The sequence below is a fragment of the Syngnathus typhle genome, linkage group LG22, assembly GCF_033458585.1.
Source record: "Syngnathus typhle isolate RoL2023-S1 ecotype Sweden linkage group LG22, RoL_Styp_1.0, whole genome shotgun sequence".
Taxonomy (NCBI): domain Eukaryota; kingdom Metazoa; phylum Chordata; class Actinopteri; order Syngnathiformes; family Syngnathidae; genus Syngnathus; species Syngnathus typhle.
The window spans coordinates 23,006-39,913 of record NC_083759.1 but is presented as its reverse complement, the minus strand read 5'-3'; the positions used below and the strand labels follow the sequence as shown (position 1 = coordinate 39,913).

The following is a 16,908-nucleotide window of genomic DNA, read 5'->3' as shown; positions in this document are numbered from 1 at the left end:
TCCACTTTGCCCTCAGTCAGGGGTGGGCAATTCCGGTCTTCGAAGGCCGGTGTCCTGCATGTTTTAGAGGTCTCCCTGCTGCAACACACCTGATTCAAATGATCAGAATTGTTATTCAGCTTCTGCAGAACTTGCTAAATTGTCGGCAGGTTTCGAGTGTTTAGAGTTCTCCGCAGGACGGGTTTGCCACCCCGCCCGGCCCAGAGTGTTGCGACATGTTCCACACAGCCGGTAGTAGCTAGAGAATCTCCTCTGCGCTCGCCTGCTTTTTCTTTTCTTTCTCACGCATCTAGACATCAATGCTTTGCTGGACGATGGCGCTGTATCTTCTCCGTGTTCCTTTCGATTCTAAACGTCTCGGAACATTTACTTGTAGCCGCCTTCGGACTTTTACCTTGGTACTACGAGAGGCCTCTGATAATGCGGAACATCTGTTTGGATAAGGGCTCAAGCTGTCGAGAAAGGCCGTCTAGAACCGATTTGAGCCACTTTGTGTGCAGACTGTGGTCGAAGGGACTAATTGGTGCTCTGCTCACTCGCAGTCGGGTGGTCGAGGCCAGCGAATCAAACGCACCCTACAGCCAGAGGCGCCTTGGTATCCCTCCCCTTGCTCGGTCCCCTCCCCGCTTTTTCCCCCCATCTTCACAGCTTGGCTGTGTGTCTGTGTGTGTGTGTGCGTGCGTGTGTCTGTGCGCGCGCACGTATGCATGTGCATTTGGACTGAACAGTCCGACAGAACGTTTTAGAAGAAAAGTGAGGAGGAGGAGGAGGACCACGCTGTGTTTTGGAGGTGAAATGTGGCAGGACAGGAAGCGGCACTAGACATGTAAGTTTATCTGGGTTACTCATTGCTTTATTTGAACAAAGATCTGTGTTGACTTTTCAACGAAAGTTCATTCCATTGGCTAGTATTAGACACATGTAAGTTCCTCTTGGTTACTCAACGCTTGATTTGAACAAATATGTGTGTGGAGTTAAGAAAACTTTATTTCATTGGCTAGCATTCTTTATTGTTTTGGCGAGTAGTACACTTTTTGGATGTGGCGGGGAGTAACTCCTAATACAGTCGCACAACTTTTTGACTCTGAGAATGACACGTAAATGATTTAGTGATTTATTTGAAAAGCTGGAAGAACAAGAGTGTCTGATCACAACTTCTCGCCATGACTTTGCTTTTTTTAAGTGTGTGTGGGGAGGGGTGAGACCTGCATGTTATAATTAAACATTTAACCGGGGTTACATTTAATTGCCGTTGTTTTGTTCAAGGTTTGAGCCGAGCGTGAGGGGCGTGGCCTCCTCAAATGAGCTCGCGCCTAAAAATGCTTTTTTGGGGCATTTGGCTGATTTACAGTACAGGCACAGTGTGTACATGCCGATGTCGGTGTCGAATAGGCAACTGCGAGCGGCGGCTGTCAATCGCGTCTTTCTGGGGCGGGTCGTGGGCGGACAAAGATTTCTATTGTTTGAAGGTCACCACCGCTTGCCATATTCCACTCGGGAATATTCATCAAACACGGGCGGCTAGTTTGTTATTCTAATGAGCCTCATGAATATTCAACAAGCACGCACAATAACGTCCCTGCGTCTCTCCTCAGGGTGGCGCGCTACCGAGTGGGCGGGACTGGGAGGCCCGCGGTCATCCTGATGTGGGCGGGGCTTCATGCGTACGGTAAGACGCTCGTATGGACAAAGGCCTGATAACATGTAGGGGCACACAGGGACCAACTAACTTTTCGACAAGCGTGCATTCGCACCTGTCGACACAAGCCTAGGGCACGGAATGATTCCGAATGAGCTTCGAACCCCAAACCGTTACGCCGACCTAACAACCTCAATCAAAGTGTTTGTTGGACCATTGCCAGATTTCCTTTGACACCACGACTCGTCACGCACGCACGCACGCACGCAATCTCCAAGTGAGGCCATCAACACATGTATCACGCTTGCGTGTACAAATTTTGTTGAACTTTAAATGATAGCCAGTGTATGAACGTTTTTTGGGCGTCGTACATCGTCGCTAATCCGCCCAGACGAGCTCGAAGAACGCGCGCGAGCGCGCGCGTCTGTAATATATTTTCCATACCCCTCCAGCAGCCTCTGGCCAAGTACACTCGTAAAGTTCCCAGAAGTGCGCAGACACAACCGCTGCGCATTTTGTATGTGTGTGTGTTGGGTGGAAAGAACATTGGCCACATTCACGCACGCACAATCGCTCTCCTCACACTCCTAGGGGAGTGTTAAGACCCGCCTACTGCGTTAGAGTTGCAAGTTTCATTTTTGAGACAGTCCCTCTGACAACATGAGGTGACATTACCCAACACGCAAAGGCATGCCCGCACGCATGCAATAACACACGTTGTTATGTTGGGAGCATTTATCCCAGCCCCTGCTGCAAATTGCTATTTTGTATTTTTGTGACCATGCACAATATGGTGATGTCACTGAACGCTCGCGAGCAAGCGAGCAAGCAGGCCAGCCTTCCTCCTTGCAGCTGTTTGCTGACGCTCACTAATCCCGTGGCGCTCCACCTTCGCCTCTCCGTAAGAATTGAGGAGGATAGTGATGCTCGTTGCGACGGCCACATGACCCCTCTGAGGCCGTCCAAGCGCGTGACGAGCAGAGGGCGACTCACCTTACGTAGGTACGCGTAAGGTGAGTCGCATCGCCCCGGCTGCCCCTGGTAGGTTGACGGAAGTCCGGCCGGTAGCCATCGTAGTTTCACACCACCGGCGCGCCAAATGGTGTCGATAATCTGCCTGCCGGGAGCGCTTTGAGTGTCTGTTTGGAGTGGTACTAGTAGCAATTTAAGGTAATTCAAATGTTTGTCTAAACATGCCTTTCATAACAGGATCAATTATAAGAAGTGTCTTAACGTACACACGCGCGAGTACCGCATTAGCATTTAGACGAGGACACTCGTGACGCGCACGCATGCATGCACGCGTGCCGCTAATTGTTCGTCATTGTCAGCATAAGCACGTGTATCGAATAGCACGCACACATGCCCACAAACAGCTCTGATTTGTTTTCCAATCACACTTATTTGCATGTCTGTGCGTGTGTGCACGCGCAAGAAGCTTTCTTTTTTATATTTACAGTGCATGGGAGCGTCTGCAAGTGTGCGAGGCCCAACTCCGGTTTACTTGCGGCTTGTTTTCTACTCTACTTCTTCTGTCGTCGCTTACAGTCCTCTCTTTCTGGTTTTCTTGTCTCTGGTCTTATGATGTTGTTCCAGTCTAATTGTGTATTTTAGTTTTATAGTGCTGCCCATTTTAACTTCTGGTGTTGATTTTGGAATGCAACTTGCCTGCCCCCCCCCCCCCCCCCCCCCCCCTTTCTCTCCTCGTAAACCCAATACAGCTATCGGGTGCGAGTGGTCCAAGTGCGGATCTGTGTCGACGGAGTCCGAGGGCCGGCTGACGTCCCCGTGTTATCCGAGCAAGTACGGCAACTCCCAGAGTTGCCAGTGGAGTCTGCGAGCGCCGCCGGGCTTCGTCGTGCAGATCTCGTTCGAGGACTTTGAGCTGGAGGAGGCGCCGGGATGTATCTACGACCGGCTCACTGTCGCCACGGGCAACGGCAAGGTCAAGTTCTGCGGTCTGACGGCCGCCGGCCTGGTTCTCAACTCCAGCGGGAGCGTCATGGACCTGGATTTCACTTCTGACTTCAGCATTCAGAAAAGAGGCTTTAGGATCAGCTTCAGACACGGTAGGTCGCCACGGCAGCTCGGGAGGAGCCTCTCTTTGCATCCTCACTTGTTTCCTCTCCCCTTGGGTAGTCGCCGTGGCATTGAGAAATCAGAAGATCAGCGTCGCCGGCGGCAATGTGCCGGGGGCCCGAGTGTCACCTTCCGTTGACGTGCCGACGCTGCATCACCTGACTCTGTGCTTGGAGATGGAGCGAAGCGGGCCTCCGCAGCAGGTACGTGCCACGGCGAATCCCACCTTTGCGGATCGGCAACAAAGGCGCAGACGTGGCACTCGTACTGTCCTGACGGCGTGGCACGCAGGTGGAGTGGATCTTCACGTACAGCGACGCCGACGGTGAGACGGCGCTGGCGCTGGGAGCCCACCAAGGCCGCGTGGAAATGGTGCTGGAGGGCGTGACGTGCTCGCTGGACTCAATCGCGACGGCGGCCGACTGGACCTCCTCCATGGCGGGCTTGTGTGTGCTGTGGGCCTCGTCCAGTGGTCGCGTAGGCGTCTACTTTGATGGCAACCACTGGGCCAAGACCTGCTCCGACTCCGCCGGGCGCTCTGTTTCTGGCGGCGGCACCTTTCGCCTGGGAGGTGAGACTCTTTTCTCTCGCACAGGTCTTCACCGAATCGGACACATCCCTTTGACGCAAATGTTAAAGAGGCCGAAACCAGACTAACTGTACGGGAGGGGGAGAACGGACAAAAGAGCAAAGGCGAGTCAGGAGCCGAGCCGGCCGGCCGGCCGGCCGGCCTTTAAGCAGCTCTACAACTTGGAATTCCAGGCTGGACCGTGTTCCGTGTAGCCCCCCCAACAAGAGGACTTACGTGAGCCGTTGTGTGACTCAGGGCCGAGCAGCTTTCGGGGCAGCGTGTACAACGTTCGCCTTTGGGACTATGCCATGACGGTGCAGCAGCTCAACGCGCTCACTTGCCACGCGGCCGGAAACGTCATCGACTGGGACAACAGCTTCTGGGACGTGCCCCCTGGCCTGGCCCGGACGGACGCCGCCCTAAGCTGCAGTGAGTCCTATCTCTTGTCTCGCTCGTTTGTCCCCGCAGTGGTTTCTCTCTTGACTTCCTTGTTTTTCTTTGGTGTCTCTCCATTCTTGCATTTGTTTAACTCTCGCCAGAGTTGCTTTTGTCGTTTCACTCCGATTCAGCGGGTGTGTCGCTCGCTTGTCGTTTTTTTTTTTTTTTTTTTTGCTTCCAGCTAGTTTCTCTGGCTTCTCTCCGCGACAGTTTCTTTCTTGTCCGTCCTGCTCTGGCGACACGGCGCAGCAATGAAGTCACTTTGCCGTCCGAGTAAAAGCAGCATGGAAAATCAGAAGCGCATTCCTCTCGGCTCTGCTCGCTTCTTTGTTCCGTCCTTCGGTTCCTTGTCTTCTTTGTTTGCTTCCATGTGCGCTTTCTCGTTGTTGTCGTCTCTGTATATTTGTTTGCCATTTGCTTTCCAGGAACGCCTCCTTGCTTATTCCTTGTTTCCTTGACCCCCACTTTGGTTTGTTTCTTTGAGCGCCTGTTTGTTTGCTTGCTTGCTTGCTTGCTTGCTTGCTTGCTTGCTTGCTTGCTTGCTTGCTTGCTTGCTTGCTTGCTTGCTTGCTTGCTTGCTTGCTTGCTTGCTTGCTTGCTTGCTTGCTTGCTTGCTTGCTTATTTCCCCCCGGCTGAGTGTTTTTTCTCACGAGTTGCCTTGTTTGTTTCCTCATGCCGGCTTCCGCCTCCAAATGGAAGCAGCGAGGAAGATGTCTTGAACATTCCGCTGGGCCGCTAAGCTAATGGAGTCCAGCTGCTCCCTTGAATTCTCACCAGACGATGTGCCGCTTGTGTGCGGACGCGCACGCCAACATGTAACGCGTGTGTGTGTGTGTGCCGAGCGCGGCACCGCTGCTGCTCACTGCTCCCATCTCCCCCAGGGGATGGATGAAAATCACACGGGTGTGACTAAGGCTTAGTCAAAAAAAAGTTGAGCCGGCTCGAGCAAGCAAAAGGCAAAGCAGCAAGCGCACCTTTGTAAACTCGCCGACTGCCACGTTGCCCTTTTGAGCACGCGACGACTACCATAGAATAGAATAGGATAGATCTTTATTTGTCATTGTCACCTGTACAACGAAATTTAAAAAGTGCCAGAGTACCTTGTCCTTCTTTTTCCGCTTAGGCGTGTCCCTGCCCAGCGACGGCTCCGTCCACGGCAAATGCGGCTCCTCGCGCCCGGGATGTCCAGGTAAGAAAAAAGAAGCCGATGCCAGGAGCGTGAGCGCCGTGCAGCCACGCTGGGGATGGCGCTCGCTTTCACCCTTGTCCTGCGGTGCACTGGATGCCGCGTGAGCGTGCGTGAGCGTGCGTGCGTGCTGAATAACAGCCCACGTTGGTCATCCCACTTGTCTTGTCTCTCCCCTTGCGACATTCCCGCAGCCGCTTCCTCTCCCGCTGGTTCCTCTAACACCACCCATGCTACTAATGCAACACATGCACACGGTAGGTAACGCATGGACGCGCCCGGCGCCACGCCACCCCCCTGTCCTCACCTTTCACCTCTTCTTCTTCTGTACTACTTTTTCAGCAGATGTTGATGATCTTTTTGTTTTGCTCTTACCTCACAACTTTTCTCTCTCTCTTCTCAAGTGTAAATGGAATTTTGATTCTGGGCTCATGTAGCAAGATTGGCAAGTCACTCGCCTACGTGCGGGCTCCAAAAGACCGATCGTGGGAATGGCTTGATGACCTCCATCCACTCTGCTTCAATGACAAAATGTTGACGCAGAGTCTTTGTGGTGACCAAATGATAGTCTTTTTTTGATGGCTTTTGTTGACTTCTTCCTCCTGTGACCAGTGTATGTGCAGCGGGACAGGTATGGAAAATATGGGTTTGCGTCAGTACCGCCTGGACCCTGGATGCGCAGTGCCCGGTCCCGCTTTGTCTCCACGCCGGCCGCAAAGATGTGTTCCGGTGGTCCGGGACGCCGACGGAAGAGGCACGCTGGTGTTTCTGGATTCCCTAAAGTACCCCCTCAGGAATCACCCCACTCACGCCACTTGTCTGCTCCCCCCAAAAAAGAAGCCACAACCTCCTCCACACCAGCCCCCCCCGGGCTGCCAGCCTTCCCGCCACGATTGTCGGGTGGGCGGTGGCCCTTCCTGGCATTGGTCTCCACGCCGCTCAGGAAGCGTCCGGGCAGCGGTCGCTTGCCTGCCGCCGCTACGAGAGCCCAGCCTGAGCAGCGGGCCACGGCCATCATCGCTAAGCCTCCCGTGTCCCGAGCTAACGCCGTCGCTGGCACAGAAAGCGGAGCTCTCAGCCGGCGGGACGGAGCTTCAACCGTCCAGAGGTTTTCAAGCAGCACCGATCGCACGAGCGCAGATGACGCCTTTGCCCTGGCGCATTCGCTGCCTTTTTTTCTCCACAACTCGCCGCCCAGAAGCTCATTGGCTCCTTTGACTGCTCCGTACATCTTAACTCCGCCCTCCCGTCGTGCTGACCGCCCCGGCCAAATACAGCCCGGCACCCACGGTCCTTCCCCGCATCCGCCGAGCGGGAGCTTCGGAACTCCTCCGGCCATTGAATCGGAAAGAGCGCCGATCGATCGGCCGACGGCAGCATCGGGCCGAGAGCCTTCGCTTCCTCTACCTGCGACCGGCAGGGAGGCTGCGCTTGTGCCGCGGCGAGCCACCGCTTCCTCGGGTGCTGGCCGGTCACTTTCCCCTTTGTCAAAGGCACTTCCGGAGATGGAGGAGGCGGGGCCGGCAAGGACGACAGCCTTTGGCATTGATTCCGCCTCCTACCGACGTGGTTTGGCCATCCTCCCCAAACCTTCTCCACTTCCTCCTCTTTGGCATCAAAGCCCTCCTCTTTCTTATTTGACTCCTCTTTATCATGTAACCACGCCCCATACTGCCAGGAATTCTCCCCTCCCTCTCTTGACCCCTGGGTCTTTGGCACCGCCACTTCCACCTTTGACTCCTCCTCTTCATACTCCTGCGTTCAGCCCGCCCCCCGCACTACGCGCGCCCTCGGCGAGCTTTCCCGCCCTCGCATCGGTCACGCCTCCGAGCGCTGTCTCGTCGGCCCTCCCGCCGCCGAGCCCCATCCACGCGCGGCGTCCCCACAACAAGACTGCTGCGAGCCTCTGGGGGGCCTTTCCATGCAAGCACGGCCGTGACTGCACGAGGGACAGTAGGTCCTCATGACCAATTATCATTGTAATCCTTCCAATCAAGCTTTGAATTGATTTGGCCTTTTTAGTTGGCGCTCTTCGGGTGGTGTGACAGCTGTCTGTCTTTCAACAGAATGGGCTGAATCTTTTCGCTACCGTCGACGTCGTACCGCTCCTTCTCGTCTCCTTCTTGACTGCTTGTGTAGCTGCTGTAGAATGATGCTGGTGTGACATGCGGTGGCCCAAAGCAAACTTAGCAGCAGCTGTTTTGCAACAACCCAACAACCTTGGTGGAGCTGTGAAATGTCAGTCAAGTCCAACAAATTCTTTTGTGTGCGCAGAGGCCTCATTCTACAGGCTGGCTTTGGCGGTGCACGATGGGAGCTCAACGCTGACCGGAGCAGACGTGGAGGAAGCGGTGTTGTCTTGGGTAAAGTCGCCGTTAAGCCGCCCGCCTGCGGTGGAGGCTAATGTTAGGCCAACAATAATGCCGGCTAATGCTAAGGGGAGTCAGATGCTTTCTTCGAGTGGGGCGCCCACTACTGTTAATGCTAGTATTGGATGTGGGCTGATGCGTACGTCTGGTGGATGTGAATGTAGGCTAACGTTAGCGTGTGTATTTGTCACGTCAGCTCAATGAGACGTTCCGCAACTGGACTCGCGCCGCCTCCGTGGACTCGCTCAGGTGAGTGGAAGCTTAGCGGAGGACGAGATGTCAATGGCGCGTGCGTAGCGCACTAACCCCGACTTTTCTTCTTCTCGCACGCAGCGTCCGGCCCGAAGGTCACTCCAGGTCAAAGCCCTTTCCCGTCAGGTTAAGGGTCATGGTCACGACGTTGTTGTGCGGCGTTCACATTGAGCCGTCGCCGTCCCGTAGCTTCCTGTGTCGTGCGCTGCTGCGCCACCGCGACATCGCCCACGACCTCTCCCGTGTCCCGGCGGAGGTCCGGGACAGAATCTCCAGGGGCGAGCCTCGCATCGGCGCCGGTCTGGAGGTTGACACGCACGCCGTTCGTGTCAGCCCCTTGGGTAAGACACCCTCAAACACGCTGCGGTTGACGGCTTTGAGTTCTTTCCTGATGCGTCTATCTCGTTCTGGTTCTTCTTGACTGACCTGACTGACTTTTTTTTTTAAGAGTGGGTGGCATCCTGACAGAGTTGTCTTTGTGTTGATCTTAGTGGTGGTGGTGTTTTTTTTCCTTCCATCGTCCTGACTGACTGGAACATAACGTTGCTGTCGTTCCTTTTCCCATCTTGCCAGAGAACTGCCCCGAAGATGAGGCGCTTCACTACCGGTGGCCCGAGAGCAGGCCCAGCGCAGCTCACTTTCTGCCCTGCTTCCCCAACAAGGAACAGAGCGCCACCCGCAGTTGGTAACAACAAATGCACGCAGGCACGCAGGCAGGCAGGCAGGCAGGCAGGCAGGCAGGCAGGCAGGCAAAAGCCAAAAAACACCTCTGTACCTCTGTTCAAAAGCAACAAGTCTTTACTGTCAGTCCCATACAATATTTGTTTTGACCTCTCTGCGCCATTCCAAATTTAAGCCCAGCAAGAAATAAATGATGGCCCCAATGTCATCTTTCCAACACAATGTCACGCCCAACTTTATTCGGACACAAGTCTGCCCGACGACAGGTCGGTCTGCATGCCGACCCGTGGAAAGTGGAGGTTCTTGCTAGCCCGTCTCTCCTTCTCTCCTCAGCTTGATCGACTATGACAACTTTTTGTCTTTCTGGTCACCTGCCGACTTCAGCAATTGCACAGACATCGACGGCATCCGCGTTTCGGCAGGTAGTCCCCACCCCCCCCCCCCGCCCCCATTTCCCCACCCCCATCGGCGTTCCTAATCAACGGCCTGGTCTCGATTCCAGACAACGCTGCCGAGGTGGCCGTGCAGCTCGCCGCCATCACCGACAACCGTCTGTCCCGGGAAGAGGTGAGCTTGCCTTCACGCCGACGGCCAGCCGGGCCTGACTTTGTGTGCGCAGGTGTCCAAAGTGGTGAGCAAAGTGCAGGAGCTGGTGGACGTGGCCAACATCAACACCAGCTTGGCCTCCACCGTAGTCACCATCATCTCCAATGTGATGAACAGTCCCCACAGCGCACTGGCACCCGCCTCAGACAGGTATCTCCCAACCTCGGCAGGCTGGCCCGGGTCCAGGCACACAGTATTCTGGAGGACGTTCGCCTCGTACCTCGGAACCCCGCTGTAGTCCCGCGACGGTGCCGAGCAGGCGTGTTGACGCTAACTCGTTATCAGGGCCTTAAAGGCGGTGGACCGGCTTTTGGACAAGTTGCAGTTCGAAGGCTCCAGCGTGAGCATCGGCTCTAGGCGCCTGGCTTTGGGGGTGTCTGCTTTCAATGCGTCCGCCTTCAACGGGACGTCCTTCAGCGCCTTCATCCCCGCAAACTCCACCGACCCTCAGGTGAGACCGAGCCCCCCCCCCCCCCCCCCCCCTCACACACACACACGCACACACCACTATGGTGGCGTTGACAGCCTGCCTGGCTTTGTGCTTGGACCCGCCGCCTTCAGATTGACTTTGAGTCGGAGCGAATGGACTCGCTGGCTCAAGTGGTGCTCCCGGCCTTGCTGCTGTCAGGGGTGGAGTCGTCGGCGCCGACTCGCATCAATTTCCTGTTCTTCGGCACCACCGGCCTCTTCCAGGTCACATTTCCACCCTCACGAGAGGGCGCAAAAGTCAAGCGAGCGCCATGGAGCTCTCGATTGTCACGCCTACCACGTTTTGTCTCAGCAGGACGGCCGCGCTCTGATCAGCTACGTGGTGGCGAGCAGCATTGTGAACCGCAGCGTCAGCAAGCTGAAGGAGCCCGTGCAGATCCGCATCTCTCATCTGGCACCTCAAGTCAGCTGCCCTCTTTCTCTTCTTTCCCCCGAACGAACGACCGACCGACCGACTGAGCGCTCGTCTCATCTCTTCTCCTCCTTCCAGACCGTCCTCAGCCCTGTCTGTGTTTTCTGGGACTTCAGCATGAACGGTCAGTGATGAGGAGGAGGAAAACTCGGTGGAGAGCCGAATTGAAAGTGCGACCGCGGTGTGCTTTTGCTAGGTGGCGCCGGAGGCTGGAATGGCGACGGCTGCCGTGTGTCTGCGGAATCGGGCGTCAACAAAACCGTTTGCCTGTGTGACCACCTGACGCACTTTGGGATCCTTATGGTGAGTTATGCGCCCTGCTCGCGCTTTGCCCGGTTCGAATGAAGTTGAAGGCTGTGTATCGCGCGTGCCTGAGGGCCACCGTGGCAAACGTCTCCCCTTTGGGAAGTGTGACGTGACGGTAAGCATTTTGTGAAGGAACCCGATTGCGATGTTCAAAATCGGAGCCCCTTTCCTCAGCTTAGCGCTTCCAAGAGAGTCAGTCCGTTTTTGACAGCCCCTTTCCTAAACTTTACGCTTCCGATAACGGCCGGCTCAGCCATCTGTCGTGAAGTTTTTTTTTTTTGTTCGTCTCAGGACATTTCCGGAGTGTCTCCGCACATCGACCGGCGTAACAACCGCATCTTGACCTTCATCACCTTCATGGGCTGTGCCGTGTCAGCCGTCTTCTCGGCCGCCACACTGCTCACCTACGCCGCCTTCCAGTGAGTTGCCGAGCCCCACCTGCCCGTAGCACACCAAGCCGGCCGGCCATGCGCATTCAAACAACTGGCACTGCTCCTTGCCCTTATTTCGGACCCGAACGCTGCTCGGCATATGGTGGCGCGGCGGGCGCTACTGCGTCTAAATTGGGTCTCAGGCTGAGTATCGCGAGTTGGCGCCACGTTAGGCATCTCAAACAAGCACCTGATACCTGCGCTTTAGAGGGGAAGGCTGACTTTGGAAGCGCAATCTCGTGAGCTCGCACTCGGCGGGCCTTCAGCCGAATGCCGCGCCGTCATGTTTGACCCGAGGCTGTTGTATTGTTCCGGACTCGAGCATGCCCGCCCGTCTTGTGCAGGAAGTTGCGTCGAGATTACCCTTCCAAGATCCTGATGAATCTCAGCACGTCGCTACTCCTCCTCAACATGAGCTTCCTGCTCAATGGCTGGCTGTCGTGGCAACGGAGCGAGGCGCTGTGTCTGGTGGCTGCGGCGCTGCTTCACTACTTCCTGCTGACATCCTTCACGTGGATGGGCCTGGAGTCGGTGCACATGTACATTGCGCTGGTCAAAGTGTTCAACACCTACGTGCATCGATACATCCTCAAATTCTGCCTGCTGGGCTGGGGTGAGTCTCTTCTGGCCTGTGCCATTTAGTCCGTCGCCCTGATAAGCAGCCGCAAGCAGGCACGCACGCGCTTGAATTTTGAGCTTAATTTCACATTGTGGCCTGTTTTTGAAATGAGTCAGAGGAGAACGCCACAACCCGGCACACGCGTGTAGGAAATTGACTTATGGGCTGGCGTGCACTAGTCAACTTTTTCCGCGCACTCCTTCTCAGGGCTCTGAACGAAATGCTCCAATATGGCCTTGCGTTGCCTGTCAGCCTCACCCCTCCAGCGAGGGCCGCAACACTGGCGTGCGCCGTCATTCTCTTGCGCTTACAGGCCTTCCCGCCGTGCTCGTGGCATTGGTCCTGGCCGTGGACAAGCGCTCGTACGGACCCCAGGAGTACGGCGGACACTTTGGCGGCGATGGATCGTCACAGTTGTAAGTTTGGATGGACGTGAGTCCGGTCCTCCAGAAACCCTATCCTGCCCGTTTTATAGATGTTTCCCGTATTCCAATGGTCAGGACGGTTATCAGACTCGTCTGACGCGGGAAAACAGGCAGGAGAGTGGCTCTCGAGGACCGGAAAGGAATTTGGATGTAATCGAGACATGGAGATAAGGCTAAGATATTGTTTGCTGGTAGGCAATGAAAATCAATTGCTGCAGTCTTGATTCATTTGTACAATTAGTTTGCGACTGTATTCGCTGAGTTAGAATCCACCCCAAGATGGGCCAACTTGTGAAAGCACGGGGAGGATGCACGAGGCGCCACCGGCTGTCCCTTGACACCCGTTCTCTCTTCAGCTGCTGGATCCGGAGTGCTCTGGTGTTCTACACGGCGTGCGTGGCCTACTTCTGCCTGGTCTTTCTGCTCAACGTGGCCATGTTTATTGTGGTTATGCTGCAAATCTGTGGGCGCAACGGCAAGCGCGGAAACCGCACGCTGCGACAGGAGGTGCTGGAGCTGACGCTCGCCTCCTTGTCCGATGCCTCGTTCCCGTGGTAACGGCGATTGTGTGGCTCTCAGGTGGTCCGCAACCTTCGCAGCGTGGTCAGCCTGACCTTCCTGCTGGGGATGACCTGGGCCTTTGCCTTCTTTGCTTGGGGCCCGGTCAGCCTAGTCTTCGTCTACCTCTTTGCCATCTTCAACTCGTTGCAAGGTGACAACACTCCACTCGGGCTGTCCCGTAGAGACTTAGAAGAAAATCAAACCGGGGGTGTCACATGACTGCAGCATGACAAGCGGGACTCACGGCTTCTTCTTGTCCTTCTTGTGCTGAATGCACACGCAGGACTCTTCATCTTCTTTTTCCACTGCGCCCTCAAAGAGAATGTGCAGAAGCAGTGGAGACGCTCGCTTTGCTGCGCTCGCTTCAGACTCTCGGACAACTCTGGTAGCCTCCGTCGTCATCATACACACCTTCACCGTCGTCAAGTCCCGCGAGGAACTTCTTCCGGGAACCTTTGTAAACACGGAAAATGATGGAAATTTAATAATACGCCGCAACTTTGACGTGGATCTTTTCCTCCCTGCGTTCCAAGCAGCGTCACGGATAGGCGTGCATTGCATCTATAGGAAAACATGTCACCAATGGACGGACGGGGAGGGTGTCGGGGCTCACTTGACTTCACTGTTTTTTCAGACTGGAGCAAAACGGCAACAAACAACACTAAGAAAGCAACGTCAGAGCAGGCTGGCCAGTCCTTGTCGTCGGGCTCCTTTGGCTCCAGCACTGCCCACTGGACCTCCAAAGCCAAAATCTCACTGACGCCTTTCAGCAACTCAGGTCTGTCTCTCTCGCTGTCTCACGCTCCGTCGCTCTCGCGCAGACACTCATCTACAATGAACATGGCCGTGTCTTGGCTGCTGAATAAGATTCCAGTGAATTGACATCCAACGAATGGAATGAATGATCAGGTGTTTGATGAATTAGAAACAAGCAACAACGTTCTGTGTATGTGTGACCATTTGAGAACAAACTGTACAAATGGACGGACAGCAAATACAGTATGTAGTATATATTGTGAAATTGTTTCTGAGCCACGTTAAGTCCGACCTATCTCTGTGAAGGCGAGCCGCAAAAGTTGTTTAAGTTAATCGACACTTATCGTAGACAACAGTTTCTCGCCCCAAATCTGCAAAGATGGTAATTTGCGTCTTGGCTAATGCCACGGCTGGCTGCCCAATCGCTATGCTGCTTCTACAGTACGACTACCTACCTACCTGCCTGCCTGCCTGAGTGAGATTTCCAACTTCTCCCCAACCGACACGGAGTTGTGCTCACCTGTTTGCATCGTCTTTGTGTCGGCAGAGAAGCAAAATCCGACCGGGTCCTTTTCCTCAAAGGCGCAGCCCATCCTGTCGTCTTCATCCGTCCTTCCCGTTGGCCAGATGATTGACAAGGTCAAAGGTTACTGCTCTGCGCGCCCCGATGGCTTCTAAAAGCACACACGAGCGTTCAGACGACCACGCCCTACCGGACGGAGGACCATAATGTTACAGCAAACTGGAAGCGGCGACGTGGCGTGAGCTAGCGTCAAACAAATTCTTCAGCAGTGTACAGCTACTGCCTCGCTAAAGCATTCTGTTTGAAGCTGCCGCATAGAAATAAATAAGACAATTTTGATTTACTCAACTGTTGTCTCCATTTGGACAGTGTCCAAGGACACACTTGGCCACCACTGAGCTTTGCCCCTGACAGGGATGACAATTAGGGGAGAGAAATCAACAACTGCAAGTTGGTCTTCTATATTGTGCTTTTTCTATGATTTTACATGTTAATGCGAATGTTATGCAGAGGTGTAGTTTTATTCTATAGATAAATAATTCTGATATGTAGTGGCTGCGTTTTGGGTTTTTTGATGGCGGTAATGACCCGTCAGGTGGCCAACCGCTGAACAATCCAAAAGGAAGAGCCGTTTTTTTATTTTTATTACAAAAGAGTCAGAATAACGAGTTGTCGGGGGGGGCACTCGTCGATCCAGTTCTTCAGGTGGAAAAAGTGTTTACCTTCACTTCCGGGCCTGTGCTATGTGCCGCCCTGGTCATTGCTGTCCAATGGGAACACAGATCGTCACAAGCGTGGATGTGTATGACGATGATGATAGAACTTTATTTATCCCACAGCGGGGAAATCTACTTGCCACAGACACGTGCAAGAATACACGAGACAATTGCCAAATGTAAAAATGGATAAATAACAAGTGGAAAAATGTACAGTCTGAAAAGGAATTGCACCACACATAAACAATCAACTCCGCTTTTGGTCCGGACCAAATAAGCGTACCATAATACTTTTCTGGTCTAAATAAACCCTGAGATAAACTATCCTTAATGAGATAACAGTAAAAGTAATAAGGTATATACATACATCGAGGCAGAAAAAAAAGTGCCTCGATCTGTGTCGAACCCACGTCATCATGAGAAGGAAATGTGCCAGTTATTTGATGCCCCATTAAATCGACACGCTAGGGTGTAAGTTTAGTTACTATGACAGCAATTGCTATATGTCGTCAGTTCACATCGCAGTCACGTGACGCGGACATGACGTATATAGGCGGAACTTCCGCCAAAATTAACTTGTTTAAAATGGAGTGGGCAGAATTATTTAATTTATTTAAATCTATTTTTAGTGCGCACCATTACGTCAATGCATAGCAACTAAGTCTACTAAACAAAACAGCGGTTGCTATATGTCGTGGTCACGTGACGCGGACGTGACGTTATGGGCGGAACTTGCCACCGAGCTGGTCATTAAATAAGACTTATTTAATGTATTTAAATCTATTTAGAGTGTGCGCCATTATGTCAACGCATAACAACTGTAAGTCTACTAAACAAAATAGCGCTTGCTATATGACGTCTGGCTTGTCGTGGTTCACGTGACGCGGACGTGACGTGGATGGGCGGAGCTTCCGCCAAAATTCAAATCCGAGGGCGCACTTTTCAACGGGAGCTAGAAAGGCGTCAATGCCGACCAACGCGACACAGCGACGACTAACAAGAGAAATATTTTTATTTTCTGCTTGCAACTGTACCGTCCAGAGCGCACACGGTAAATACAACCTTTTGTTTTTAAAAATAAGTACTTTTGTAGCTCTGAAAAGCGAGTGAGTGTGGCGGTTGGGGGGCGACGTCGAACTCGGCGTCTGCTTTCAGCCACAGACGCCGAATTTCGACGATTCTCCCTGGTCAACGGTTGTAAATGATTGCGTTGATTAAAAAAAAGATAACTTTATTTAACTCTAATTTACATTTGACTTGACGTCAAATGGCGGAACTTCCGCCAAAATTAAAATCCGAAACCTGCGATGGCGGCGAACGAGACACAGCGGATATTAACACGACGAGTAAGAAGAGAAATATTTTTATTTTCTGCTTGCAACTGGACCGTCTAAAGCGTACACGGTAAATACAACTCATTGTTTTTAAAAAGAAGTACTTTTGTAGCCTTGAAAACCGAGTGAATGTTGCGTTTGGGGGGGGACGTCGAACTCTGCGTCTACTTCCAGCCCCAGACGCCGAAATTCGACGATTTTTTCTGATCAACGGTTGTAAATTATTGCGTTGATTAAAAAAAGAAACTTTTATTTAACTTTAATTTACCGTTTTAGATAATATTACTTCGCAGTCATGTGACGCGGCCGTGACGTAGATGGGCGGAGCTTCCGCCAAAATTTGAATTCGTGGGCGCGAATACAAACTCGGCGATTATCAACAGAAATATCTTTAATGTCTGCTTGCAACTGGACCGTCTAGAGCAGGGGTGGGCAAACCTTTTGACTCGTGGGCCGAACTGGGTTCTAGATTTGCACCGGAGGGCCAAACCAGGAGCAGATGGACGTAGTGTTA

The 16,908-nt window shown here is 53.4% G+C and overlaps 1 protein-coding gene across 6 annotated transcripts; it reads left to right on the top strand.

Annotated features, from left to right (window-relative positions):
* Positions 1 to 40: 40 nt before the first annotated feature.
* Positions 41 to 14,687, top strand: adgrg6 (adhesion G protein-coupled receptor G6). Of its 6 annotated transcripts, XM_061269830.1 has the most exons (30): positions 41 to 826; positions 1,596 to 1,669; positions 3,361 to 3,708; positions 3,779 to 3,921; positions 4,010 to 4,289; positions 4,545 to 4,718; positions 5,852 to 5,917; positions 6,109 to 6,171; positions 6,527 to 7,867; positions 8,189 to 8,277; positions 8,480 to 8,532; positions 8,617 to 8,640; positions 8,725 to 8,876; positions 9,109 to 9,220; positions 9,550 to 9,638; positions 9,719 to 9,783; positions 9,836 to 9,972; positions 10,108 to 10,273; positions 10,384 to 10,515; positions 10,607 to 10,714; positions 10,802 to 10,847; positions 10,920 to 11,026; positions 11,321 to 11,448; positions 11,805 to 12,073; positions 12,393 to 12,495; positions 12,861 to 13,011; positions 13,084 to 13,216; positions 13,349 to 13,450; positions 13,700 to 13,843; positions 14,369 to 14,687. In XM_061269830.1, coding segments are annotated over exons 1-30 (4,932 nt in total). In that variant the 5' UTR covers positions 41 to 824; the 3' UTR covers positions 14,500 to 14,687. The 6 variants fall into 6 exon arrangements, with proteins under 6 accessions (XP_061125814.1, XP_061125815.1, XP_061125818.1 ...); XM_061269831.1 differs by lacking the exon at positions 6,109 to 6,171; XM_061269834.1 differs by lacking the exon at positions 6,527 to 7,867.
* Positions 14,688 to 16,908: the final 2,221 nt, after the last annotated feature.